The following is a 26370-nucleotide window of genomic DNA, read 5'->3' as shown; positions in this document are numbered from 1 at the left end:
AATGTAGCTCAGCCTTTACCAATGGTGGAGTTAAAATCTCACAAACTAAATCTTAGTCACACTGAATTACCATAGGTTAGCAACAAGTTGGAAATGGATGACACAATAGTGATAAAGGTACAACACCCCTTGACACAACAAAGATGCTTGAAGGAGACAAGACAAAGGGAGAAAAAGGCCAACATGTTGGATGAGAGTGAGAGTCGAAATTTATAGTAAACAATCTAGTCATCACCACATCCCTTGAACCCAACATCCATGTCCTTTCATGCAAGGTGGAAACATCATAAATGTTTTGACCTGTTGACTCAACCTGAACCAACCTGTTTGCGAATAGGTTAGTTTGGGTTGAGCTTTACACAAAAAATTCAAAGTTGATCTAGTTCAACCTATTCAAATTTGATTGAGTTGGTCATGAGTTTGATCAAATCCAGTTCATGAACACCCTTAACTTAAAAGGAATTTTGCATTGTGGAGCTTTTTAGATTCATAAGTATGATGAATGTTATCCTTGGAAACAAATTAGGACCGTTTTATTTATTGTGATGATTGATTTTTTTTTCTTTTTTCTTTTACTTTTCTCTTCCTTTTTATACCAATTTACCTCGCTTCCCTTTTCATGCCTTTTTCTTGCTCCTCCGTACAACTTCATGATCAACTGGTGAAAGAACCCACATTTTCCTTTTGCAATGGCTACCATTGCCACGAGAGAACCTTTATGGTAACATTACCTTTCCTTCTTCCTAACAAACCCAGCCCTCAATGAACTTGTTCTCATCGTCAACAAAATTCAATCACAGAGGGATCAGGTGGACGATGAGGCAGGTGTGGTGGTCTAACATGCAATATATGTTGTCCACTGAATAATGGGATGGGGAAGGACAAAGTGGGAAAGGAAAAAGAAAAAAAAATCCTCAGCTATTAATTTTCTTAAATGAGTATATCTAATAGTTATAATTTGTTTTTCAATGTGGAAAAAATGTTTCACTTCTTTACAGTAGAATTGGTCGATAATTATTAAGACAAAAATAGAGGAAATTTGGGATCCCAAAATTCATTTTGATTTTTCAATGTTATTCTATTTCTTTCCTATTGTGTTTCGTTGCTAAGCGGGGTATCATCTCTTGTTGGTTTGTTTATCTTCTTCTTGATGTTGACGAAATTCGAGACGAAGAGCAACCGTGTGAAGGGCCTGAGCTTCCACAAGAAGCGTCCATGGATCCTTGCGAGCCTCCACAGCGGCGTGATCCAGCTGTGGGACTACCGCATGGGCACCCTGGTCGATCGCTTCGAGGAGCACGAGGGCCCCGTCCGTGGCGTCCACTTCCACGACTCCCAGCCCCTCTTCGTCTCCGGCGGCGACGACTACAAGATCAAGCTGTGGAACTACAAGCTCCACCGCTGCCTCTTCAGCCTCCTGGGCCACCTTGATTACGTCCGCACCGTCCAGTTCCACCACGAGAGCCCCTGGATCGTCTCCGCCAGCGACGACCAGACCATCCGCATCTGGAACTGGCAGTCCCGCACCTGCATTTCCGTCCTCACCGGCCACAACCACTACGTCATGTGCGCCTCTTTCCATCCCCGCGACGATCTCCTCGTCTCCGCCTCCCTCGATCAGACCCTCCGTGTTTGGGACATCTCCCCTCTCAGGAAGAAATCCCCCTCCTCCGACGACATGCCTTTTGGCTCCCCCGACGCCGTCGTCAAGTACGTCTTGGAGGGACACGATCGGGGCGTCAATTGGGCCTCCTTTCACCCCGCTCTCCCCCTCATCGTCTCCGCCGCCGATGACCGCCAGCTCAAGCTCTGGAGAATGAACGGTTTGTATTCGATTCGATCCACTTGATTTGATTTACACAACACATTGTGTCTGGATGGAGGAATTCATGAAACAAATATTGATGAAAATAATTGGAAAAACCTACGATTGCGACCGAATTTATTGTGTAATACACCGAATCATGAAATCGCGGTCATTTCAGTCTTGTAATTGAAGGATTAAAATGATCACGGATGATAGTTTAGGTGTGGTGTGGAGTGATTTGGTGTATTGCTCTATGAACGCTGTTATGGCGTCCTATTTGAATGTGTGTCACAACGAACGTGTCTGGAGGGTGTGGGGACTAGAGGTGAAACAAAAAAGAGAATGAAAATCAATGGAGTTGTCGCCACTTGTTATTTAAGGAAAATATTTGGGAATAACTATGACCTTGATGACCTTTGTGGCTGCAGTTATTGAATAATACACCAAATTATCTAATCACGATTGAAATTGGATGATTAAAATGACCACAGATGATAATTTAATTGTGGCATGGACTGCTCTATGATGTTACGCATGTTAGGTTTGGTTTTTGAAAATTGAAGTGTGTATGAATTTGTTTCTGTATTTTCTTTCAGATACGAAGGCATGGGAGGTGGATACTTTGAGAGGGCACATGAATAATGTGTCATGTGTTCTTTTTCATGCCAAGCAGGATATTATTGTGTCCAACTCTGAGGACAAGAGTATTCGGGTGTGGGATGCGACCAAGAGGACTGGGATCCAGACGTTTCGCAGGGAGCATGATCGGTTTTGGATTCTGGCTGCACATCCTGAAATGAATCTGTTGGCGGCCGGTCATGATAGTGGGATGATTGTGTTTAAGTTGGAGAGGGAAAGGCCTGCGTTTGCTGTGAGTGGTGATGCTTTGTTCTATACTAGGGACCGGTTTTTGAGGTTCTATGAGTTTTCGACACAGAGAGAGACACAGGTGCTGCCAATTCGGCGGCCTGGATCTCCAAGTCTTAATCAGAGTCCAAGGACTCTTTCTTATAGTCCGAGTGAAAATGCAGTTCTGCTCTGTTCAGATATAGATGGTGGATCTTATGAGCTGTATTGCATATCCAAGGATGGCTATGGCAGGGGTGATTTGCAGGATGCCAAGAAAGGTGTTGGAGTATCAGCAGTTTTCGTGGCTCGGAATAGGTTTGCTGTGCTTGACAGAAGCAGCAACCAAGTCCTTTTGAAAAATCTCAAGAATGAGATTGTTAAAAAGACTGTTCTTCCTATTGCCACTGATGCTATATTCTATGCAGGAACGGGCAACTTGATTTGTAGGTCAGAGGATAGGGTTGTCCTGTTTGATCTTCAGCAGAGAATTGTTCTTGGTGAACTCCAGACCCCTTTTGTCAAGTATATTGTCTGGTCTAGTGATATGGAAACTGTTGCTTTGCTCAGCAAACATGCCATTATCATTGCTAACAAGAAGCTTGTGCACCAATGCACTCTCCATGAGACCATTCGTGTAAAAAGTGGAGCCTGGGATGACAATGGTGTTTTCATCTACACGACATTAAATCACATCAAATACTGCCTTCCCAATGGAGATAGTGGGATAATAAAGACATTGGATGTCCCCATTTACATCACTAAGGTTTCTGGAAACACCATCTTCTGCTTGGATCGGGATGGGAAGAAAAGAGCCATAGCTATTGATTCGACTGAATATATTTTTAAACTCTCCTTGTTGAAGAAAAAATATGACCATGTCATGAACATGATAAAGAATTCGCAGCTTTGTGGGCAGGCTGTGATTGCTTATCTCCAGCAAAAAGGCTTTCCTGAGGTTGCCCTCCATTTTGTGAATGATGAGAGAATACGGTTCAATTTGGCGTTGGAGAGTGGAAACATTCAAATTGCTGTTGCGTCAGCTACAGCGATTGATGAGAAAGATTACTGGTACCGTTTAGGGGTTGAGGCTCTTCGTCAGGGTAATGCTGGGATTGTGGAGTATGCATATCAGCGTACCAAAAATTTTGAGAGATTATCTTTCCTTTATCTCATCACGGGTAACTTGGAGAAACTTTCGAAGATGCTGAAAATTGCTGAAGTAAAGAATGATGTAATGGGCCAGTTTCACAATGCCATGTATATGGGTGATGTCCGAGAACGGGTTAAAATCTTGGAGAATGTGGGTCATTTGCCTCTTGCTTACATCACCGCATCAGTCCATGGGCTACATGATGTTGCCGAACGGCTTGCAGCTGAACTTGGGAACAATGTTCCATCTTTACCCGGGGGAAAAGTACCGTCTCTTTTAATGCCACCGTCACCGCTCACATGTGGTGGTGATTGGCCCCTTCTTAGGGTCATGCGAGGCATATTTGATGGCGGGCTTGACAACATGAATCGGGGTGCCGCTGATGAAGAATACGAGGCAGCTGATGCTGATTGGGGTGAGGAGCTTGACTTGGTTGATGTGGATGACTTACAAAATGGGGAAGTTGCTGCAATTTTGGAGGATGGGGAAGTGGCAGATGAAAATGAAGAAGAGGGTGGATGGGAGATGGAAGATTTAGAGCTGCCCCCTGAAGCTGACACCCCAAAGGCTTTTCTCAGTACAAGATCTGTTTTTGTGGCTCCAACCCCTGGCTTGCCTGTAAGCCAGATATGGATTCAGAAATCGTCTCTTGCAGCAGATCATGCAGCTGCTGGCAACTTTGATACTGCAATGCGGTTACTGAACCGTCAGCTTGGGATAACAAACTTTTCTCCCTTGAGATCCACATTTCTTGATCTTAGTACTGGCAGTCATTCCTATCTGCGTGCATTTTCATCTGCTCCGGTGATATCTTTTGCCATTGAAAGAGGTTGGACTGAGTCATCAAGTGCAAATGTAAGAGGCCTGCCAGCATTGCCTCTCAGACTGCCACAATTGGATGAAAGGCTCAGAGCTGGTTATAAGTCAACAACTGCCGGGAAATTTACCGAGGCTCTTAAGGCATTCACCAGTATTCTTCATGCTATTCCCTTGATTGTGGTTGAGTCAAGGAGAGAAGTAGATGAGGTGAAGGAATTAATCATCATAGTCAAAGAATATGTTTTGGGTTTGCAGATGGAGTTGAAGAGAAGAGAAATGAAGGACAATCTAACTCGGCAGCAGGAGCTTGCAGCTTATTTCACTCACTGCAACCTTCAAACCCCACATTTGAGGCTAGCTTTGTTGAATGCAATGACTGTGTGCTTCAAGGCAAAGAACCTTGCCTCAGCTGCTAACTTTGCCAGGAGGCTGCTTGAGACCAATCCTACTGTTGAAACCCAAGCCAAGACAGCAAGAAAAGTGCTTGCAGCTGCAGAGACAAATATGACTGATGCCAAACCATTGAACTATGATTTCAGAAACCCATTTGTTACTTGTGGTGCAACCTATGTGCCCATCTATCGAGGACAAAAGGATGTCTCTTGCCCTTACTGCACTTCCCGTTTTGTGCCAAGCCAAGAGGGACAGCTATGTACTGTGTGTGATCTTGCAGTGGTCGGGGCAGATGCTTCTGGATTGCTGTGTTCACCTTCCCAGATACGTTGATTCTGCTGCTAGACCAGAAACATTTTTTCCCCCAATTTGTTTCAGGTAAACTATCTGCATCAATTCAAGTGTTATTAATCAATTAATAGTTCCTGCTATACCCAAGAAATAGTTTGGAAGAATGGATGCTTCTGAATGAGTTTCTCTGTTTTTTTGTTTCCCTTGTGGTCTCCCATTATATTTACTTGAAAACTATTTTCGATGTGCTATACCTGTTTCATAGTTTGGGAATGTTAGCAACTTCTACTCTAAAATTTGAGAGGGTTTGCTTGTATCAGATGATGGTAAAATATGTGTTCTATGTTTAGTCTTAAGGCACCAAGCAACTCAACCAACAACGCATTGAGAAATTCTAGCCACAACACATCAAATTGCCTGTTCTAAGTGACCCATTCTTTCTCTTCCCCACCGTGTTTCTCCCTATCTAGTGCATGTAAGCCTTGTTGTTCCTTCATCCCTTGCTTTGTGATAATTGTTTTTGGATCATAGGAAATCAAATGACTGGGTGGGTTTTTCAGTTGAGCATGCCCTTGTTTTTCTGCTTCTGAAATTTCTTATTACAGGGTGCATCTGGCTTGTGTCTAAGTTTTGTTATGACGATAAAAATGGACATTGAGCATCAATTATTGCAGAAGATCCCTGAAACAGAGGCAGTGGAACCAATAGCTAATGAAGAAACCAATCTTGTGGGTACCAGATTTGGAGGAATGGCATAAGACGGAGAGGGTTATACAAAGACAGTTGCAGAAAATTGGAACAACTTTCAACCTTGAACGTGTATATCTAATATTTCTTGAAGCAATTTTTACATGTTAGAAGTAATGATTGTCGAGACATTATATAGTTTCCTTTAGAGGCCTTTATCAATAACGGAAGCATTTAGATGTTTCCTGCTAGAACCTAGAAATAGTTTGGAAGAATGGATGCTTCCGAGTGAGTTTCTCTGTTTATCTATTTCCCTTTTCCTTTCCTGTTTTATATACTTGAAAAATATTTTCAACGTGATATACCTATTTCATAATTAGGGATGTTAGTATTTTATACACTTAAATTGAGAGGGTGTGCTTGTGTTGTATCAGATGATGGTAAAATATATGTTGTGTTTAGTTGGGGTCCAAATTGTTGGTTATTAAAGAGAGTTGTGTTTATCTAATAGTTAAGCAACTCTTTGAATACACCGAATATGATTGCTGGTTGTAATCTTGCTCTTTCGTTATAAATGTATGTCAGTTTCCCTTTGATGATGCATGAGGCCTTAGCACAATAAATTTTAATTCTTGGTATGGGTGGAAATAAGCTGCCTGAATCAATCTAGGCAGTTATATAAAGCGTTGAATTCGACGTGCCATATACTTTTTCCTATTTACAAAAAATGTGTCTGGACTGTGGACTCTGGAAAACGTTTAATGGTTCCTTTAGTCAAAGTAAAAAAATTTAAATTCACGGAACCTGACTCATGTTCGTAGACTTGCACAGCTTGCTTTTTATTTTCCTGAGGAGATTTGGTTTAGAGGATTGTCCCCACCAAGTTACCTTACCTCTTTGATTGACTCTGATGTAAATGTTATTGCTTTGGTCGAGTTTAACAAGGCTTTATACCTGAAAAGTTACGAATTTAAATGATTGCACCTCATTTTTTTTTCTTGGTACACCCTATGAATTTCAATATTCCCAAAATGTCCTCATATATTATAACTTCGAAGTATACAACTTTCTCCTAACTCCTTCCTTGGCACTTCAAATCTTCTCCTCGATCAGTCAATTTGTCTTCATTATTTATGTTTTATTTTCATAAATTACTGATTGACCTGTCTATAATGTATGTTGTTACGGATTGCTCATTTTATAATTATGGAATGAGCATTATGTAATAAAAAAATATATAATGAATAGGAATAAGTATAATTATGAAATGAAGATTCCATAATAGAAGATACATTAGGAATAAATCAATCCATAAGTGTAATTATGGAATATGACTGATCCGTAAATATACTTAGTAAATTATTATGAAATGACCAATCGGGAATGTATATATTGTTAGGGTATGGCCTATCCATATATCCTTTTTGCGCGCACAATAATTCCGTTGGCAGGAGAAATAAAAATATGGGCATAACATGAGTTGATTTGAATCAAATTTTGGAGAAAATAAAAATATATAAATTGATTATTATAAAAAAAATATTAAATACAATAACTTTTTATTGATTAATAATATAAAACTTTTAATCTGAAAATAAGTGCTTATTAACTCTTTTAATAATAATAGCCAATTTAAAGTAAAGAAGAGAGAGAGAGAGGGGGGGGGGGGGGGCTTTGAAAGCCGTGTTGAATAGAATAAGAATAAGAAAATGTAAAGATTTCTTAATGGAGAAGTGAGCGGTGAGAGGAAACAGAAGAGAGAAGAGCAATCGGTGAGTGAATGGAATGGATTCAGGTCCTCCGGCGAACGATTTGTGTTCAGTGTGCCATGGCAACTTTCATATTCCATGCCAAGCCAATTGTTCTCACTGGTTTTGCGGTCTCTTTTGTCTCTCTGACTTTGATTTCAATATTGAATGAATGAATGAATGAATGAAGTTACATAATTGGTGTTTCAGGAAATTGCATAATGCTTGTGTGGCAGCACGGATCAGTGGGTTGTTCATGCAAGTGCCCACTGTGTCGTCGAGCCATCAGTCTCTTAGTCCCCACAGAAGAGTCTCTGAGGCAACAGCAGGACCCCGAAGTTTCCCAGATTCTGTCAAAGATTCATGCCTATAACCGTTTCTTCGGTGGCCAACCCACCACTCTCTATCAGAGACTGCGAGATCTTCCCTTTCTCTTGCACAGGCTGCTCAGGGAATTCCTCCACCCTCACAGATCCCTTCCTCTTCTCATTCGCGCTCGCGTCTTTGTTGTTGTTAGTTCCCTTTCTTCTGCCTTTAACCACCTATTCATCACTTTTTATGTCTGTGCCCTAGTTTTTTTATTGTTTTCTTTTATGTTCCGTATGGCTTGTGTGTCGCACAAAAACTCTTGACATGAGATAATATTTAGAAATTTAAGGGTTTTGGTATTGGGCTAATACTAGGAGGAGGAGGAGAGAAATTCTCTATAATCGGATAGGACTCTGAGAAGAGCAGTGCCTAGAAGCACAATCTCTAACACACTCCTTTAAATACACTCTTTCTAATTGGTTAAAATTTATTAAAAACTACAAAATCAAGAAAGAAAATCATTAAATATGATATAGGTATGGGACTCGCAAAATTCTGTTATTTTTATTAAATCTCAACCAATAAAAGAGTGTGTCAAAGTGTGTTCCTTAGCATTTCTCCATAGAGAAGAAACAAGTGTAAATGTAATAAGTGATATCATATGACAAGAAAAGAGAGAGAAATGAAGAGTGTCAATGACTGTTTGCAATGTAGCTGGGGTCTATATTATTGGTATTCTACTCTTTTTTTCTTCTTTGTTTATGTTTTCCTTTTAAATTTGAGAAGATCCTTTTAGCTGCCAGATTTGTTGTAAATTTTTCTCTTTATCTTAATGAATTTATTATTTTATATTAATGTATAAAGAAAATGTCCATATTGGTGCATTTTTGAGCATGGGTCCTCACAGTCTCTTTTATGCAGATGATAGCGAGTGTTATATACCTCTTCAGCCCTATTGACATCATTCCTGAAGGTTGGTAGTATATTGTTCCTCATTTTCTTTATTGGTTCGAGAATTTGTATAATTTTTCATATAGTAACTCTTTTTTGTTCCAGGGATATTAGGAGTAGTTGGTTTCTTAGATGATCTCCTAATTGTGCTCATCTGCTTCCTACATGTTGCTGCCCTTTATAGATCAGTACTCTACCTCCGTCATGGGGGTTCCTGAACATGTTCTACAATTTTACAGGTAAAATGAGATGATGATGCCTAGATAGGTGCCGGATATGGATAGTGGGCATTATTCTTTCATTTTCAAAATTGAACTACTTTGTTTTCTATGTACATAGACAAGTTCAATTTCAAATAGTGGAATTAGTAATGGAAATTACAATGAAAAAGCTCTCTTTTAAATTTCGCATTACCCTACAGAATAATTGTTAAAAAAAATAATTTATCTAAATATACATGCTGATGAGACCCGCCTATTCATTTGTTGGTCAAAGGAGCTTATAAGTTAGTTAAGTGAGCTTATAATCTTCCCTAAAGGCTTCCAAACACACTCTTTTTGAATTAGGAAAGTGGAAACCCAGCTGTCTTCAATCTCAAGAAATATTTCCCAAGGAAAGCATTGTTTTGTTATGCATTTCTCTTGCTTACCTGCCTTGCTAAAATGCCTTTTTTCTTCAATCACACGACCCATTTTACCTTTTGATTATGGCATATACATCATTTCATAATGAATCCACAATTCTCACATTGGTAATACTAACTATAAATTCTGTTTGAAGTTGAAATAAAAAAAGCATCCCTTCACTTCACCCAAACTTTTCTTCTGCGAAAATTTAAATAAAATATTTGTAGTTTTGAAAAATTGCTGTATATTAGCTTAACCTCCTAATCTGATTATTCTATTATACCCCTAATAAAAAGATATCTATTGACTAAGAAAAAAAAAAGCCTTTTTTCATTGCATAATTCGTTCATTTTGATAGATCCAAAGCTTATATATGTATTATCTGTAATCTATTGCATGGATGACTCCACTATAGCCATCTGAAGTAAATGTACAACACGAATACGTTTGATAACGTGTTCCAAACAATGAATCACGCTCTCATGTATTAACTTCTTGCATCTGTCCGAAAATATTGGATACGTTGGCATCCTACTCGAGCCGAAACCACACTATCAGTTACTCTTAAGGAAGGTTTAATTTCTATTTTGGTATTCTAGTTTATTTTTCAAATTCAATTTAATCCTTATTAAAAGGTTCAATTAAATTCTTTAATTTTAAAGATGGTTAAATTAGGTCCTTTTAATTAGTTTTAATTTGGTCCCATTTAAAACCAAATTTGATCTTATTTTTAAAAATATTCAGAGTAAATAGAAGAAAAATAGGACCAAAATGAACTTATTTTAAAAAATAAAGGACCTAGTTGAAATCTCAGACCTAATTGAATCAATTTTAAAAATTAAAAGGCGTAACTGAACCTAAGGCCAAAATAGTAATCGAGCCTTTAAGGAAAATGACCTAGCAATAGCATAATTTTATCGTAAATCCATCTCAAAATTTCAGTAAAAGTTTACGCTTATTGAACTTATCTTAAGCTTAGGCCCGGCTATGTGAATAGATCGCAAAATTGCAAGATTGTAAGAATTCGTGAGAACAATGGCATAACTCAAGTAAGAATGTAGAATCCATCAGCTTCTCGAACAGTTTTCAAGAAACAACTAGACGTATCACTACACCAAGAAATCCTCTAACGGACACATGAATCATCTAGATACGTATTTACAAGAACAAATGATGTAGCATGGAGCACCACAATTAGTACCAAAACCCAAAATGCCCAAACCAACGCAAAAACTGATGCCATTAGTGTCACATTCCATATGGTTTGCTTAGCATCTTTCAAAAATCTTATACAGTTTCTCCAGCGAAGTTACCTGTAAAAGAAAATAAAAAGAAAAGGAAGAAAATCAAGAAATCGTTGATGGAACTAGTAATAAAATACCTTCTTCAGGATTAAATTGTATGTTTACCGTCCTTGTTTCTCCAAAACTATATTAAAAAATTTATGGTATCGTCAGATATTTAAGAGTTTTGGTGCTATTATTAAAAAAACTCTCTCTGGTGTTCCCAAACTCCCAACTATTGACCCACAAAACAACTACCATAACCATTAAATTTCTTTTAGTACTATACAACTCTGGACTAAGTATTCATAATTCTTAGTTACCGGCTCATGCCATGGACAGTTAAGGGAAAATGATTAGATCATCAGCACTGAGTTTCAATGCTCACATATAGCCTACAATTTCTCCTCCCCTCATCCATTCTTATGAAGTTCTTTGTAACCAGAGAGAGGGAGGGAGAGAGATAAGTTTGTGATCAATAACTGCGAAAATCTAGTCTTCATGCATTCTTAATCAGGCAAGAGGCAATATATACAAATAAACAAATAAAACAGTAACAATTTTGTCATTCATAATGGAGAGAGAGAACACGGAGGATGAGACTTGCATGAAGAGAAACGGAAGTTCCCAAGGGGCTGATTAATGTTTTTCAGTAATAATGAGAAACATACATGTATTACCTGAACAAAGGTTCCATCAGTAGCCATAGAAGCAGGTGGTTTGAAAAAGAGTCTCATGGAAGGAAAAAGCACATGTTGTATTGACCATTCACGCTGGGCCCATGCAGTCTCAGCTTCAGAAAACATTTCATGCTCAACTTTATTGTCAATCACGTCACTCCCTGAAGACAACTCAAAGTCAAATTCATTATAGAGCACCACCCTGATGACATTGTTTTTTCTTTATATCAGGCCCGTATTTTTTTCTTCCCTATCAAGAACCAGCGCCCCCAAACCCATCATATTCAGTAGAAATAACATTGTCAAGAACAGTGTAATCAAGTTGAATTTTTAGTAGAACCAAGTTAAACATTTAAATAACATGCTGTACTTAAAGTGCACATTTCTTTACATTAGAAGTGTGTTTTGTAATGATAAGTGGGGATATATAGGTAGGTGTGTGAGTATGGATGATCCAGAAAGTAACAAGCATAAGTCCATACATACCAGTATTATCACAGGTATTCTCTTCAGCATAACCATCCATCATTTTTCTCTTCTTGTAAAAAAGCAAACCTTCACCAGACGGATTGGGCAACATCAGTGGATGCATAGCATAGAAGTTTCCCAAAGCAGCTGAAACTGCTTGAATGCAATTCTTTTCATCTTCCCAATCAACCTATCATAAAAAATGCAAATCACAATCTTTCAACATGTAAAGCAAAAATGATGTGACCAGAAACCACTATGAAGCATTCACAATTATCAATAAGCATGCCTGTGAATATTTAGTTGGCAATGAATTCAATGGAATAACAACAGAATAAACAAGAGGGTGCTTACTCACAAAAGTGTTATCAAGATACACAAAAAATCCACAAATGTTATGACCATATTAATCACATAGTGCATAAAATACAGAGAAAAAAAATCACAGACGTTTCCACAAACAAGTGAAGAGAGAAAGAATGAAGAAATTTATAACTAACATCATTGCCCAAACAAAGAGCAAATTCAGGGACATGATCCATGTCAGGTGTGTACTGGTCAAGTATCACAGGAAGTCTAGAGACATTTCCATGCTCATCAATATGAATGCCAAAATACTCCTCCAGCATTTCTGCCTTTTGTTTCAGCAATTCTGTGTTCATCTGGAGAATAGCAAAAGAAATATCCATAAATATCAAAATCCAAAAGGAAACTATGAAGAGAAAATGTGCATATACAACTATACAAGAAGTTAAATTTTTCATATTGACCAAATAAAAATTGCATTATTTTGTCCACCCCCACCCTCTTCTAATTCAAAATCTAATAGAGCCAGTGAAATCCTATGAAGACAAACACAATATATTCTGTGCAGTGAGGAGTGTTGTCTAAAGCAGACCAATATGGGATGGCAGGAGCTTTGAGGCTGGTGCCTCAGACTGCATGCTGTGTGGTTGTAGGTAGCACCACTTTTCCTGAATGATGAAGGGAAGGAGTTGACATTCCAACTGTTAACCAGCTGTCCAGGAAGTAAATTGATGCCTAGTTATGCAGTGTTCACTGGTTGTCCATAGATCCTAAGTTATTACCTACCGTTTGTGATCTACAGGACAGGACCTCAAATTTTAAATAGGAAACGACAAAACTCTTTAAATCAAGCTGCAGGGGTGGCTTCATCCAACAGCCCTTCTACATTCTCACCAATTCTCCACTCCATCTTTTTCTTACTTTTCCAGACGATGTTGTATCTCTAATATTTCAACAAAACGAAATGCAAACAAGCTTCTCATGTTCTTTACAATTAAATTTCGCAATATAAATAATTCAGAGATTACCATAATCCTCAGAGTAAACAAAAGATGTCATTATTGAAGATATAAAACATTCAAGCTAAAACCAGTGGGAGATTACTTCTGCAATCTTCTCTTTTAAGCTGTCATCATCATTACATTCTGAATCTATATCCTCTTCCTTCAGAGCCAATATAATCAAGTCTTTCAAGGGGACTGGATCATTTAGTTGAATGGCATTGAAATGGCCAAAACGGCTAAGAACTTGCTGATACATAAGTTCTTTGCTGCAAATGAATTAAGGATAGAATGTCAAAGACCAATTCACGAAAGCAGTGAGATGGAGGGCCAAAATTATTTTATATCTCTAACATGCTCCATCATAAAAGAATGCTTTTGGCCTAAAGCCTGAACAATGAACTGTGTAACACTCCCAAAAATTTAACTTGCTAGTGTCTATTGCTTTGAAGAATTAATTCTCCAACTTGTTTAGATCAGCACAACAATGTTTTAAGTTCCTGTTTTCTTATTAAAATAAATTGATTTCACAACTACTAAAAAAAGTAATACTAAGCCTTGTAATTGACATGGGGTAGGATTTTAATAAAGAAAGTGGGCTTGTGTGAGGATTTTTCTTATAGGATAAATGGATGGGTATCTTTGCAGAAGAAGGGGATCATGTTTTTGAAACCCAAAACATTTCCCCTTACCCTCAAATTCTTTCACGCATCCAACCATAGGGGAGAGTGGGACAGAGCTTCACCCACATACTCACTTGAAGCTAGGGCTTTGAGATGAGAGATTGAAGGTGGAACACCACTGTCTTCCCTCTCAAGCGTGCTCACAACAGAAGAAAGGGGGAAAAGAAACTAGCAACCACACATAAAGGCTAGGCCAAAATATAGTGAAGGGGGAGACGAAGGTTGGAGGAGGAAAGCATGTCTTGCTCACCTTGGAGGAGGTTGAAAAAGAAGAAACTTAGTCTGTGAGTGTAACTGCTTTCTCGACCAGAAACTCCATGGAATTTGTACTGACCCTATGGTTCTTGTCATGGCTGTCTTGATTGAATGGGAGTGGTATGTTAAAGTGTTGTTAGATTGGTCTTGAGTACAAATGATTTTTGAGATTGTCTCATTTCTTTCCTTTAATCTGTTCTTTGACTTGTGTTGTTATTGGATGAAATAACTAAGTGACTACTAGAGTAGTAATAGAAATGTAACTCCTCAGACTTTACATTCATGAGGCATAACCACAGACATTATTTTAATTTTTTTCTTACTCTTATTTGCTTATTCTTCAGATTTTTTTTAATAAATAAAGAATACTAAAAGAGAAATAAGGTAAGTCAAAACAGTGGTCTTCTCCCCTCCAAATTGGGGGACAATTACTGGTAAAAAAGTTGAAGATGTTATATAGGTTTTTTCAATGCCACCTAGTTAACAGGAACAAAAAAAGATTCAAAACAACAAAGGTTGACAAGAAAAAAAGAAAACAGGATGGAAATTACGGAAACATAGGAAGAGGATACGATGTAAGTTAACAAGATTTTAAGGATGGTGGGAATAGATGTGATTCCAAGCCATAAAATTTAGCGAACCAGCCAAGGAGAGATTTTGATTAGAATTTGTAAAACAGATGGTACTCAAGAAGGGCTGAGATTTCTCAACATTTTGAGGCCATATAGAGTGTAAAACATCAGTTCCCTTCACAAACCAAACATATCAGGATATGCTCATGAAGATGCTGGTGAGTTCATTTTTTGTAGCTACAATGGACACAAGCAGGTATCTTCCTAGGAAGAATGGTTTCATGAGTAAAGAACACTCCAAAGTGAATCTGAAGTTATTCCTTTCTTGAAAGCATATATCAGTGACCGTGGTTTCAATTTTGAAACCAGATTTTATCTTTTATTTTAATTTTGTGTATTTTTTTAACTTTTAGATAATAAATAAATAGGAAAACATTTAAGTGAAGAAAAGGGCTAAATGACTTAGCCACGTAGATGAAAGTAAGGTCAGGAGTTGGCCATGTCACTTCTCCATTAGTGACTAAACGGAGCATGGATGAAAGGGTCTATTGGTGTGACTTTTTAAGAATACCAAGAGTCAAAGGAATTATAGGCAGGTTTACATGGCAAATTTCCACACCATCTCTTCCTTCCCTCTGACCATGTTAATTAGCTGCCTATAAACCACCAAAAAGTCAAATCGAAATGCAAAATTAGTAATCCCAATTACATATCCATTTTTTATGGCTTCTTATAGAACTTTGTGTTAAGTATTCCATAGCATAAACTGTTAAAAAATATGAGAATTGGCTGATGATATCATTTTTATATCAGGATATTTTAGAGTATCCTAAATGATCTCTTAGGATTTATTCTTCTTTTATATTTCATGATTTGTTTCCTTTATTTAATTAGGATCTTTGTAAATATAGGCATATTTGATTAGAATCAGACTTATTATAATCCAATTTATAGGCATTATCATGTAAATAAGGATAAAATCTCCTAAAATTATTAGTATTTATTGCAATCAGCCTATATAAAATGGACTTTGTTGAGTAGTTCAGACACACGTTTCCAGCATCTCTTGCATCTATTTTTCTATCTTTCAACATAAACTGACAAAAGCAAAATCTCTACCTCAAGTTTACAACATTTGCAAGATAAAGACGAGTATTATGCTGAAGCAAAGCAAAAACATCATCTGCCATTCCAACATATGTGCAATGCCTTATGATGTCTGTCATGCCTACAGGATAGATGTCAGTAGGAAACATTTTCCAAATCAAACTACATCACAGAACAGAGTCATCGTTTTTAGTAGTCTAGAATCATACCAGGGTCACAGTTGCTATTGATCTTGTCAAGAAGCTCTTGAACACTAGTGAGTTCTAAAGAATCTTTTGGGTTCCTTCTTTGTCTAACCGAAGACCTGGCAAGGGCCAAAGCAAATTACCAATTCATATTTTTTTTATCAGCAAAAGTACTAATATATTACCAATTCATATTTGAATCATTAAAAGGTGCCAAACACTTGCATATTTCTAACAGCCAAATATACTTGAAAGGGATAATTGATTTCTAAATTGCTTAAGGAAACCCTCAGAACTATTGAGTTTATATAGAACATGGTTTACAGCCTTTAAGTTTGGGAAACAAAGCAAACAGGAAAATATATCAGAAAGTATTCAAGTTAAATTCCAATTATTAATAGTAAACATACAAATCCTAAATAGAGTATATTTCCCTAAATAAGATATATTTCAATCCTCCCCCTCGAGTTGGAGCATACAAATCAAGTGCATTAAGTTCATTAGAAATAACATGGGTTTGAGAAACCACTCAAACCAGAAGAGACTTTGCAATGATATTTGCAAGCCAATCACTTAAGTTGAAAGGCACAATTGTGATTTCCTTGGGAAGAATTTTTCTCTAAGAAAGTGACAATCAATTTCTTATATGCTTGATCTGGAAATGACAAAACAAATGTTTCTTTAATTGGGATATTCCCTCATGGTCATTATCTACCATAACTATATCATTTACATAAACTACAAAATAAATACATCAACCAAATGAAGAATTGTTAACTTCACTTGATATCATACCAAATCCTAAAAAACACAACTGAATTTACCTAACCAACTCCTAAATGTCTAGCTAACATAATGGCCAATGACCCAAGTTGTCATTGTAATTAATAACCAAAGCAAGCAATTTAAGTTGTATCACTGTAATCAACATATGTTTGATTACACATCTCTGCAACTAATTGAGCTTTGAGACATCAAATTGCCACTCTAGGCCAGCCTTTTGAACACATACCCAAATAAACAATATTATTAGCATATAAAATCAATAGCAAGTAAAGACAGCCACAACAATCCTTGGTAATCTTACGCCTTTAATTTTTAACTCCCTCCACTAAGTAGTCCCTTATGTAGGTTGCCCAGTTACGTTTACATAAATACACTATTTCTTTTTGGGCAATTGCCTTGAATGTTGGAACCAAATAACAGCCTAGGCATACAGTATAAACTTCACTATGAACTCTTCTATGGGTGTGGAATTAGATATCACATCTTTTAGTAGCTTGTCCAAACTAATAGGTCAATTAGGTAGGTTGTACAAGGATCTCAGATTCTCAAATTGATTGTATCCTTAACGATATGGCCTCTCTACCAGGAGCAATGGTGTGCAAGACCACTCGAGTTGCTTGGAGAACATCATGATTAATAAGTTGTTCTTCCATTGAAAGCATGTTGGTAAAAATATAGTCAGCAAATGTTTGCTCTAATCCAGCTAAATCTGCACATGCGTTAGACCATAAATCATTAGAGAGATGATCTATAGGAACCAAAGCATTTAGCTGAATTAGAATTCTTCTCTAACACCTTAGTTTTGGTTGAAGATTCCAAACAACCATATGGAGGTGATGAGATAGCCTCCTACCAATAGGAAAATTCTTAGCAATATTTGGTCCATAAAAGTTATTCCAAAATGTCATGTTTAGGGTGTATTGGAGTGAGGCAAGATTCTTTTCCACTAGATGGTGTCTCTTCACCCTTTTGGGATGCTTTTCTTTTGAGACTACAATTTGTAGTCATGTTTTCTTGCAGTGTTAATAGTCATATTAGCCTCTTCTTAGATGTTGCACTCTTAGTATTTTCGCTAGTTGTTGATGACCTTTGTACCTGGTCGTTTGCCATATTGATGGTTGGAGTTTTGGTTGTTTGAGACTACAACATATTGGAATAGTATTGTAACAACCAAGGTTGTGAATTCACCATGTCTTCCAACACATTCACCCATTTGTACAACTTCTGAACATAATTTGGCATGAGAGAATGTTTATTGTACTATGTTTGAGCAAGTACTGTCATAACTCCTAATCTGCCTTTCCTCAACACTTTTTGCAAGTTTTTTTAATAGCTTGTCACTCCAATAATAAGCTGGGAGTTCTTTGGAAGACGTCCATCTCAGTATAGAACCACATAAAACAACATTTTCAACATATATTATCAATAGCAAGTAAATAGAGCCACAAAAATCCTTAGTAATCTAATGTCTGTAATTTTTTAAATCCCTCCACTAAGAAGTCCCTTATATAGGTTGTCTAGTTACTTTACATAAATCTCTTGGATTACCAAGAGAACACGCTATATCTTCATGTACAACTGCCTTGAATGTTGGTACCAAAAAACAATAGAGAAGTTGAGATCCTTGTACAACCTAACTAATTGGCCTATTAATTTGGACAAGCTACTAAAAGATGTGATATCTAATTCCACACCATAGAAGAGTTCATTGTAAAGTTTATACCGTATATCCTGGGCTGTTTTTTGGTACATACATTCAAGGTAGTTGTACATGAAGAAATATCATGTTCTCTCGTCAATCCAAGATATTTATGTAAAGGTAATCAGGCAACATACATAAGGGACCTTTTAGTGGAGGGAGTTAAAAAATTACAGGCATAAGATTACTAAAGATTGTTGTGGCTATATTTACTTGCTATTGATTTTATATGCTGAAAATGTTGTTTTGTGTGGTTCTATTCCAAGATGGACATGTCCAGAAGAACTCCCAGCTCTGGAGCGACAAGCTATTAAAGAAACTTGCAAAAAGTGTTAAGGAAAGGCGAATTAGGAGTTATAACAGTAAAGGTACTTGCTCAAACATAGTACAATGAACATTCTCTTGAAGGCATGGTGAATTCACAGTCTTGGTTGTTACAATACTATGCCAATATGTTGTAGTTTCAAACAACTAAAACTCTAACCATCAATATGGTAAACGATCAGGTACAAAGGTCATCAACAACTACAGAAAATACTAAGAGTGCAGCATCTAAGAAGGCTAATATGACTACTAACACTGCAAGGAAACATGACTACAAATTGCAGTCTCAATAAAGAAAAGCATTCCAAAATGGTGAAGAGGCAACATCTAGTGGAAAAGAATCATGCCACACTCCAATACACCCTAAACATGATATTTTAGAATAATTTTGATGGACCAAATAGTGCTCGGAATTTTCGTATTAGTCGGAGGTTATTCTCATCACATCCATATGGTTGTTTGGAATCTTCAACCAAAACTAAGGCGTGAGAGAAGAATTCTAATTCAACTAATGCTTGGTTCCTATAGATCATTCATTTGATGATTCGTATCTGATTTATTGTCTAAAGCATGCGTAGATTTAACTGGATTAGTGCAAACAGTTGCTGAATATATTTTTACCAACATGCTTTCAATGGAAGAACAACTCATTAATCATGATGTTATCCAAGCAACTTGAGAGGTCTTGCATGCCATTGCTCCTAGATGTCGTTTCTTAGATGATATCATGACTTTGGTGCCATGCATGCTTACTTATGAGGAAAGGTTGACTAGTGTAGAGATTATGTGTTGGTTCATACCATATAATTTTGTGAGAAGAGTATTCAACTTCAATCTCACACCACAGAAGGCAGCTAAAGAATATAAACTTCGATTTCTGTCTACTATAACCATGCAAGAGCAATAATTTCATCAATCATGGCTTGCATCCATCCTGAACAGAAAGAGCCTCACTGGTAGTTTTGGAGGCAGAACAAGAGTCAAGGAAGACAAAAAAAGGATAATATGATGGTGATATACAATGAAAACTGAACGATTTATAAATTAGAAGAGCATTTCTAGCGTATCAAGTATATTTCTAAATGCAATAAGAAGGTCAACAATAACATAGGCTGGTTACAGTAGAAGCCATTGGAGCAGGACATGATTTACTAGGATCCTCTTCTATCTCAGCCCTGAGAATGAGAACGCCGTGTTTTTTTTGTTTTGTTAAGGCTGACCATGTCCTTTCCTTGATAGCTGATGAAAATGTTTATGCTAAAGGTCAAGCATTGATAGTGGCTTGGCATGCAGGAAACTATGGTTTCTATCCCAAGAACATTGAGCTCTAACCCAAACTAGGAAGGGGAAAAAAATTCTAAATTATTTGAGGAAATCCACAGGATCATTGAGTATATGTTATGATTTACAATATCTAATTCCAAGAAATAATAATTCAAAAATATACAAATTGAATCTTAATTAATAACCAGAAATATATTAATAAACAACCCCAAAATAGGAAATATTTTCCCAAGAGTTCTTTCCAGCATCATACAAATAATTGAAAATGTGTGTGTGCGCGCATGTGAGAGAGAGAGATAGAGAGAGCACAACCAAATTCCATAGCTCATACTGCATATTCCTTAGTCCAACTGTCTTAAGGGGTTTTATCTTTTTGTTAGTCCAAGCATTCCATAGAAGTTCAAAAAATGTTAACAGAAAGGGAGGAAAAACAAATTCACAAGGTTTACGCATTCAAAACAAATCATAAGTATGAATGTAAAGCATAAATCCAATAGTTAAACTTCAAAATTAACCCAAATAAGGGGATGAAATTTAGTTTGATAACTTAAATATTCTTTTGTAATCTATCTCTACCATTTAAATTCTTGTCAAAGTAGTTTGTCTGCTTCAAATTTATAAGTTTTAGATACTTAGTCGATTTTATACTTGAGAATGATAATAAAAGTGTGGAACAATATAAAGAAATAAAGAGATGCTAAAAACATAAAAAGCTCCAGAAGTATCAAAAGCAAGATAAAAGGACTTGAAGAACTACACATACTAAAATGACTAAGGATCAAAACCAACTAAAAATATGAGTATTAGCTTGTTATATACAAAAATGTGAAAGAAGCATATGGGAACCACCTTATTGCATTCAAACTAGCACTCTTTTCAAGATGTCTATCAGACATAATTTGCGTGTAGGCATGTAATCTTCCAGCAGGATCTAATGAATCTGTTCTAACCAACTTATGTACCGGCACTTTCAATAATCTTGAACCTATCATCATAAAAGTTATTATAAGATAAGTGAAATTCTTGAGTACAAACCAAAAACAAAAGGCATGCAATATAAAAGACGAGAAAATTCCTCATACCTGTTGGCATAGGGCTGAGGTTAACCTCCTTACTTGTATTAATACGAGGCGATGAAGATTGCCCAGCTGACTGCCACAAAAGAAAAATATGCAAAGAAAACGCATGTATTAAGTGACTATAATATAATAAACATAAAGCAAAGCAGAATCTGCATTCATGATTTGCAAGAATTGTTAATAATTAAAAATGAAGACATATTTTAGAAATTTTAAAACTGGATACAGGATATGTTCATGATATTTGAATAAAATAATAAATGTTTGAGATAACTTGTTATATGAATTCTCAGTTCAGAACATAGAGTTGGAGCAGATCATTTGGGAGCAGATGCTATCCACTCTACCACACACCAGCACAGTTTGCCACTATCAACTACTGTGGTAGAAAACTCCACTCCAAACATGACTCACAAATTCACTAACTGTTTGGTAAAACAAGGTGTTGAAAATTGTAAAAGTCAACTCGCACGCAGTTATAAGAAAATTTCATTCACTGAATTTTTACAAAACAACAAATTGTGCCTGCTTTATCTATGAATTAAATTGAAGGAGCAAAAACCAATATACTCAAAATTTAGCAAATACTTAAACCATATGCTAAAAAACATTAAGTGTGGAGTATTAAGTTGTAAACGTACTTGTTCTTGAAATGTCCGTGCCTCGTTGGAACTCCTCAATGTTGATTCAACCACAGACTGTATCTTCTCAATGATGACTTCCTGATTTAAAAGGCTCACCTGTATGTAAACAAACCCACTATTTTCAACAACAGAGAGTGTTTAAATTTGAAAAAATGATGAAAATGCTAACTACAAAAGAAAAGGGTATCATGGTGGTATCAATTACTAGGGAGAGAACTTTCGTCCAGTTCACACAAATTTTTAAGTAAGATTGTTTCCTAGTTTGTTCGTTGACTACTACTAATGGTCATTTTATATAAGTGTCTTTGTCAAAGATGTGAAAGTTTAGTCCTTGCCATCGCCATTCATCTTAACAGAAAGTTGAATTTCAGCACAATATGTTGCCTACATTTAAAGCACAAAGGGCTCTTAATTATGTGACGTGATATTAAACATAAAACTAATTATGATTTTTTACCTAATAGTTTAAGCTTTTGGGATGGAGAGTTAGTTCATGACATGATATAAGGGCCTCTATGCCCATGTGGTTAGAAGTTTGATCCATGCCATCCTCATTCTTAAAGGAAAGTTCAATTTCAGCACAGTGTAGGGTGGTCCGATGCATATTCCATGCTTCAAGCCCAAACGACTCTTGTGCAAGGGGGCATGTTAGATATTAAAATTATCTATATACCTTCCCCTGACAAGTTAAGCTTTTGAGATAGTTGGTTCATGATATCATCAAAATTCAATTTCTTTGGCAAACATCATCAATAAATCATTCATTAGAAACTTCATTGACTCTTTCATCAATTTTATTCGGAACCCATCCAACCCCAAATTATAATTTCAAACCAATGTTTACCGCAGCCAAATAGCCAAAAAAAAAACTGTCCATAAGACACTTCAACCCACCAATTTTCTACCTTCAAAACTAAATGTCCGGGCCAGTTACATGGAACCTTAAGTCAATGACTTTAGCAATAATAATGACAAAGAATCACATACATGCATACCTCTCTCTTTGTTGGATGTACATTGACATCAATATTCTCTGGTGGTAAAACAATTGAAATATATATAAAGGGCTTAGATGCTTTTGGTAATGTCGCTGCATAAACAATTTCAATAGCCCTCTTCAATGCAGAACACTCAACCAGTCGATCTGAGGAACACAGACAAGAAGGTTTTCATAAGAATCTATAAACAATTAGCTCGTGTGAGATATAAATATAAACATTGTCCAATGAGAAAATTAAAGTAAATAAAGATATAAATGCTTAAACAAAAATAACATATAGCACAAAACTTGTTCAATGACAAAAGTGAAGGGTATATCTGTGTGTGAGTGTATAAATTAACTCCAAGATTTAGAGTTTCCCATATGCACTACATGAATTAGTGTAAGGATGTAGAACACACAATTAAGTAAGAGAAAGAGACGGACAGATGCAAAGCAAGAATAAGTGACAGAACTTTTTATTTTATTTTATGCAAAGTACTAGTAGCATTCAGGATAAAAAGTACACAATCAAATAAATTATCTGGCATTATAAACTATCAATAACAGAGGCCTCATCTAATAAAAGTAAACACCTAAAGTTTTTTAAAAGCATCATAGTTAATGTTTATATATACAGTTAATATATACCATTGATGAAAAGCACCATGGTGATTTTCTTTGCAGCATAATTTGCATTGGACATGTAGCCATGCATCTCAAAAACCGAAGTAGATGGATCATTGTCTGAGGCTTCAATTTCAATCAGATTGCGAGCAACTGAGACCCCATAGACAGATTTGATGGCATCGAGCCTTGAAGACATGGCCACAGTGTGAACATCAGCCCTAACAGCTCCATGCTGATAGAAACAGGAGTCCCAAACATCCAATGAAAAATAAAATACGTGACTTACAATGCAGATAGCTTATAAGATTGTTGTAGCAAATAAGTTATACTGCTCAAGAGACCAACCTTTCTGCACGAGAAACTGACATTAATATGATGAATAGCAAACCGGCTTACTAAGTCTACAATCTTTGAATAATCATCAGAAGAATTTTGCAGCGTCTTCCTCCTTGCAGCCATGTTATAGAACAGATTTTCAACCTAGCAACACAAGCACAAGAAGTTCAACCCATAAAAATCACAATTCCAATTGCTTATTCAGAAGAGCATGAGTATTACTTTCAGGTATTCAGAAGGCAACATCCTAATCAGCTTCAGTACAGACCAATAATAATATAACTTAATTGCATTTTCGGTCCCTTAATATTATCATTTCATGAATTTGGTCCTCTCATTGTATTTTTCCTAATTTAGTCCCTTGGTATTTTAACTGTGCAATGAGAGTAATGTCAGCATAGATGTACTGATGTGGGAATGCAATAGAGTGCATGTTAGCATTTCTGTAATATAAGATATCAAGTTAACAGATAAACCAAAATTGTACAATTAAGATAGTAAGATCAAAGTCACAAAAAAGAAAAAGAAAAAAAAAGATGGAGAGACCAAATTGGTGAAATGTCATTAGTTTAGTACACAGAAAACAAATATTTACAAGTTAAAACAAAATGACATGCAATGGAAGAAGCATTGGTATAGAAACCATTATCTGCGTTCCTTTAACAGCAGCACATGGCCTGGGTTGGTGCTCCATGACACCATCTCTATAGGATACCCTAAACCACAAAAGGCAGAAAATGTTACTTAGTAATATATGTGAATAATGAAATGAATGAATTAGTGATAAAGTAGGGAAATGAATGAGTGAGTGCCTGTAACCGTGCAATTGGGGTTTGGTAATGGTGGTGACGGTGACGTGAGCGACGTAGGTCATGCTGGCGAGAGCCTCGCCGCGAAAGCCCATCGACTTAATGCGCTGCAAGTCCTCAAACGAGGACAGCTTGGAGGTCGTGTGGCGCTCGCAGAGTATGGGCAAGTCCTCAAACTGCAGAAGCAATAGTATGAATGAATAATTAGGAGATATATAAGGTTGATCTAGTGGTGAAGTTAGAAGCGAAGGCGAGAGACGTTTCGAATGAGAAGAAGAGAAGGAGGGAGGGAGTGACTGACACGGATTCCGTGGCCGTCGTCGGAGACTTGGATGAGTTTGAGGCCGCCATCCTTGATGAGGAGGCTGACGGAGGAGGAGGCGGCGTCGAGGCTGTTCTCCACGAGCTCCTTCACGGCGGAGACGGGGCGTTGGATGACCTCGCCGGCGGCGATTCGGTTCACCACCGACTCGCTCAGCCGCTGAATTTTAGGGGGCTCCATTCGCCTCTGATTCTCGCTCTCTTCCATTCCGATAGATTCAATGTGCTGAATGCCAAGGGAAGCAACTCCTCACTCAACGCTTTCATACACAACTTCTCAATTCGGCTCGCTTCTCCTTTGCGCGGGTTAAATTTGTCCTCAGCTCACAGATTCTATACAAAATTTAAATTTAATAATGTATAAAAGGTTACAAAAATTAATTATGTAAATAATTTAATAATAAATTAAACTTTAAATTTTATAATTCAATTATAAAAAATATAATTTATTGTGACATTATATATTTAAAAAATAAATTTTTATTTTTTATTTTTCAAGAAATAATATTTTCATCGCAACACATTTTTAGGATGAATTTGATCATCTATCTTAAATTAATCTATTAAAAATATATATATTTATCAAACCTACTAGTATCTTAATTACAAAATCAGGTATGCATTTATGTACAAAACAAATTTAAAAAATGTACCAAATATAATCATGTATGCATTAGAAAGGAAAAAAATAATAATAATTTGATTTTATATATCTTTATTTTATTGGGTATTTAGGAGGGAAAGAAGCATGGAACCGAGATCTAAAACAATTAAAATGCCCTCCATTTGGAAAAATAAAAAATAAAAAAAGGATTTAGGTCCTTTAAAGCGAAAGGATGCAATTTAGAGGATAAAATGCATTTATAATTGTTTATTAGAATATAGAAAGATATTTAAGAACATATGTATGTTTTCCTTTTTCTTAATGTAAGTTGCTTATAATTAGTTTCAAAATCACGCATGAAGGAATATAAAGAATAGATTTTATGTTTATCCAATTGGATATTTGGGAGGAAAAGTCCATAAAATTAATATATAAAACAATCAAAATTCCTCCCATATAAAATATATTATTACAAAGTTTTGCTTAAATATGATTTTCTTATGATATTTTACCTTTTGTCTAAATAAAAAATAATATATATATGCAAATCTCAATGAGGTACAATGTCTTGAACATTGAATCCACCGTAGGCTTTTAGACATAATGGTATTTATAGAATTGGAACATTGTAGAGGACTTTAAAATAATATTTTAAATTTGATGGTTTAACTGTGATTAAGTTAAATATTTAATATTCTTTCACAA

At 36.4% G+C, this 26370-nt stretch overlaps 3 protein-coding genes across 6 annotated transcripts; 2 read left to right on the top strand and 1 right to left on the bottom strand.

Annotated features, from left to right (window-relative positions):
• Window positions 1-651: 651 nt before the first annotated feature.
• LOC100778853 (coatomer subunit alpha-1) lies at window positions 652-6526 on the top strand. Of its 3 annotated transcripts, none has more exons than XR_414114.4 (4): window positions 652-1823; window positions 2404-5396; window positions 5660-5784; window positions 5915-6526. XR_414114.4 is itself a non-coding variant. In XM_003523424.5 (3 exons), exons 1-2 carry the CDS (start codon window positions 1151-1153, stop codon window positions 5349-5351), a joined length of 3621 nt encoding a protein of 1206 aa, XP_003523472.1. In that variant the 5' UTR covers window positions 653-1150; the 3' UTR covers window positions 5352-5396; window positions 5915-6526. The 3 variants fall into 3 exon arrangements, 1 of the variants encoding a protein (XP_003523472.1); XR_001388100.3 differs by having other exon boundaries at window positions 5630-5784; XM_003523424.5 differs by lacking the exon at window positions 5660-5784 and having other exon boundaries at window positions 653-1823.
• A 1122-nt stretch (window positions 6527-7648) lies between these two features.
• On the top strand, window positions 7649-9394 carry LOC100306204 (uncharacterized). 2 transcript variants are annotated; one of them, XM_006577703.4, is made up of 4 exons: window positions 7649-7875; window positions 7955-8256; window positions 8975-9026; window positions 9119-9394. In XM_006577703.4, the coding sequence occupies exons 1-4, from the start codon at window positions 7782-7784 to the stop codon at window positions 9220-9222; spliced, it is 552 nt and encodes a 183-aa protein (XP_006577766.1). In that variant the 5' UTR covers window positions 7649-7781; the 3' UTR covers window positions 9223-9394. The 2 variants fall into 2 exon arrangements, with proteins under 2 accessions (XP_006577766.1, NP_001235376.1); NM_001248447.1 differs by having other exon boundaries at window positions 7725-7875; window positions 9110-9342.
• Window positions 9395-10644: 1250 nt separating this feature from the next.
• Window positions 10645-25382, bottom strand: LOC100794788 (DNA mismatch repair protein MLH1). The gene is made up of 16 exons (XM_003522549.4): window positions 25042-25382; window positions 24744-24916; window positions 24575-24647; window positions 23941-24075; window positions 23617-23827; window positions 22982-23130; window positions 21984-22082; window positions 21346-21415; window positions 21113-21248; window positions 16195-16289; window positions 15998-16106; window positions 13472-13637; window positions 12562-12723; window positions 12080-12251; window positions 11594-11754; window positions 10645-10943 (listed from the first exon to the last, which is right to left on the bottom strand). Exons 1-16 carry the CDS (start codon window positions 25267-25269, stop codon window positions 10899-10901), a joined length of 2184 nt encoding a protein of 727 aa, XP_003522597.1. The 5' UTR covers window positions 25270-25382; the 3' UTR covers window positions 10645-10898.
• Between the last annotated feature and the right edge of the window lie 988 nt (window positions 25383-26370).

Source organism: Glycine max, chromosome 4, assembly GCF_000004515.6.
Source record: "Glycine max cultivar Williams 82 chromosome 4, Glycine_max_v4.0, whole genome shotgun sequence".
Taxonomy (NCBI): Eukaryota; Viridiplantae; Streptophyta; class Magnoliopsida; order Fabales; family Fabaceae; genus Glycine; species Glycine max.
Note: the sequence above shows the minus strand (reverse complement) of the source record. Positions and strands in the feature narration are given on the sequence as shown.

Excerpts from the sequence above, each read along its gene's own strand:
- LOC100306204 (NM_001248447.1), top strand. The coding sequence starts at position 7,782 with ATGGATTCAGGTCCTCCGGCGAACGATTTGTGTTCAGTGTGCCATGGC. Across the intron at positions 7,876-7,954 it reads TTGTTCTCACTGGTTTTGCG|GAAATTGCATAATGCTTGTG; the intron begins GTCTCTTTTGTC and ends TTGGTGTTTCAG. Across the intron at positions 9,027-9,109 it reads TATTGACATCATTCCTGAAG|GGATATTAGGAGTAGTTGGT; the intron begins GTTGGTAGTATA and ends TTTTTGTTCCAG.
- LOC100778853 (XM_003523424.5), top strand. The coding sequence starts at position 1,151 with ATGTTGACGAAATTCGAGACGAAGAGCAACCGTGTGAAGGGCCTGAGC. Across the intron at positions 1,824-2,403 it reads CAAGCTCTGGAGAATGAACG|ATACGAAGGCATGGGAGGTG; the intron begins GTTTGTATTCGA and ends ATTTTCTTTCAG.
- LOC100794788 (XM_003522549.4), bottom strand. The coding sequence starts at position 25,269 with ATGGAAGAGAGCGAGAATCAGAGGCGAATGGAGCCCCCTAAAATTCAG. Across the intron at positions 24,917-25,041 it reads ACGACGGCCACGGAATCCGT|TTTGAGGACTTGCCCATACT; the intron begins GTCAGTCACTCC and ends TTGCTTCTGCAG. Across the intron at positions 24,648-24,743 it reads CCCCAATTGCACGGTTACAG|GGTATCCTATAGAGATGGTG; the intron begins GCACTCACTCAT and ends TTTGTGGTTTAG.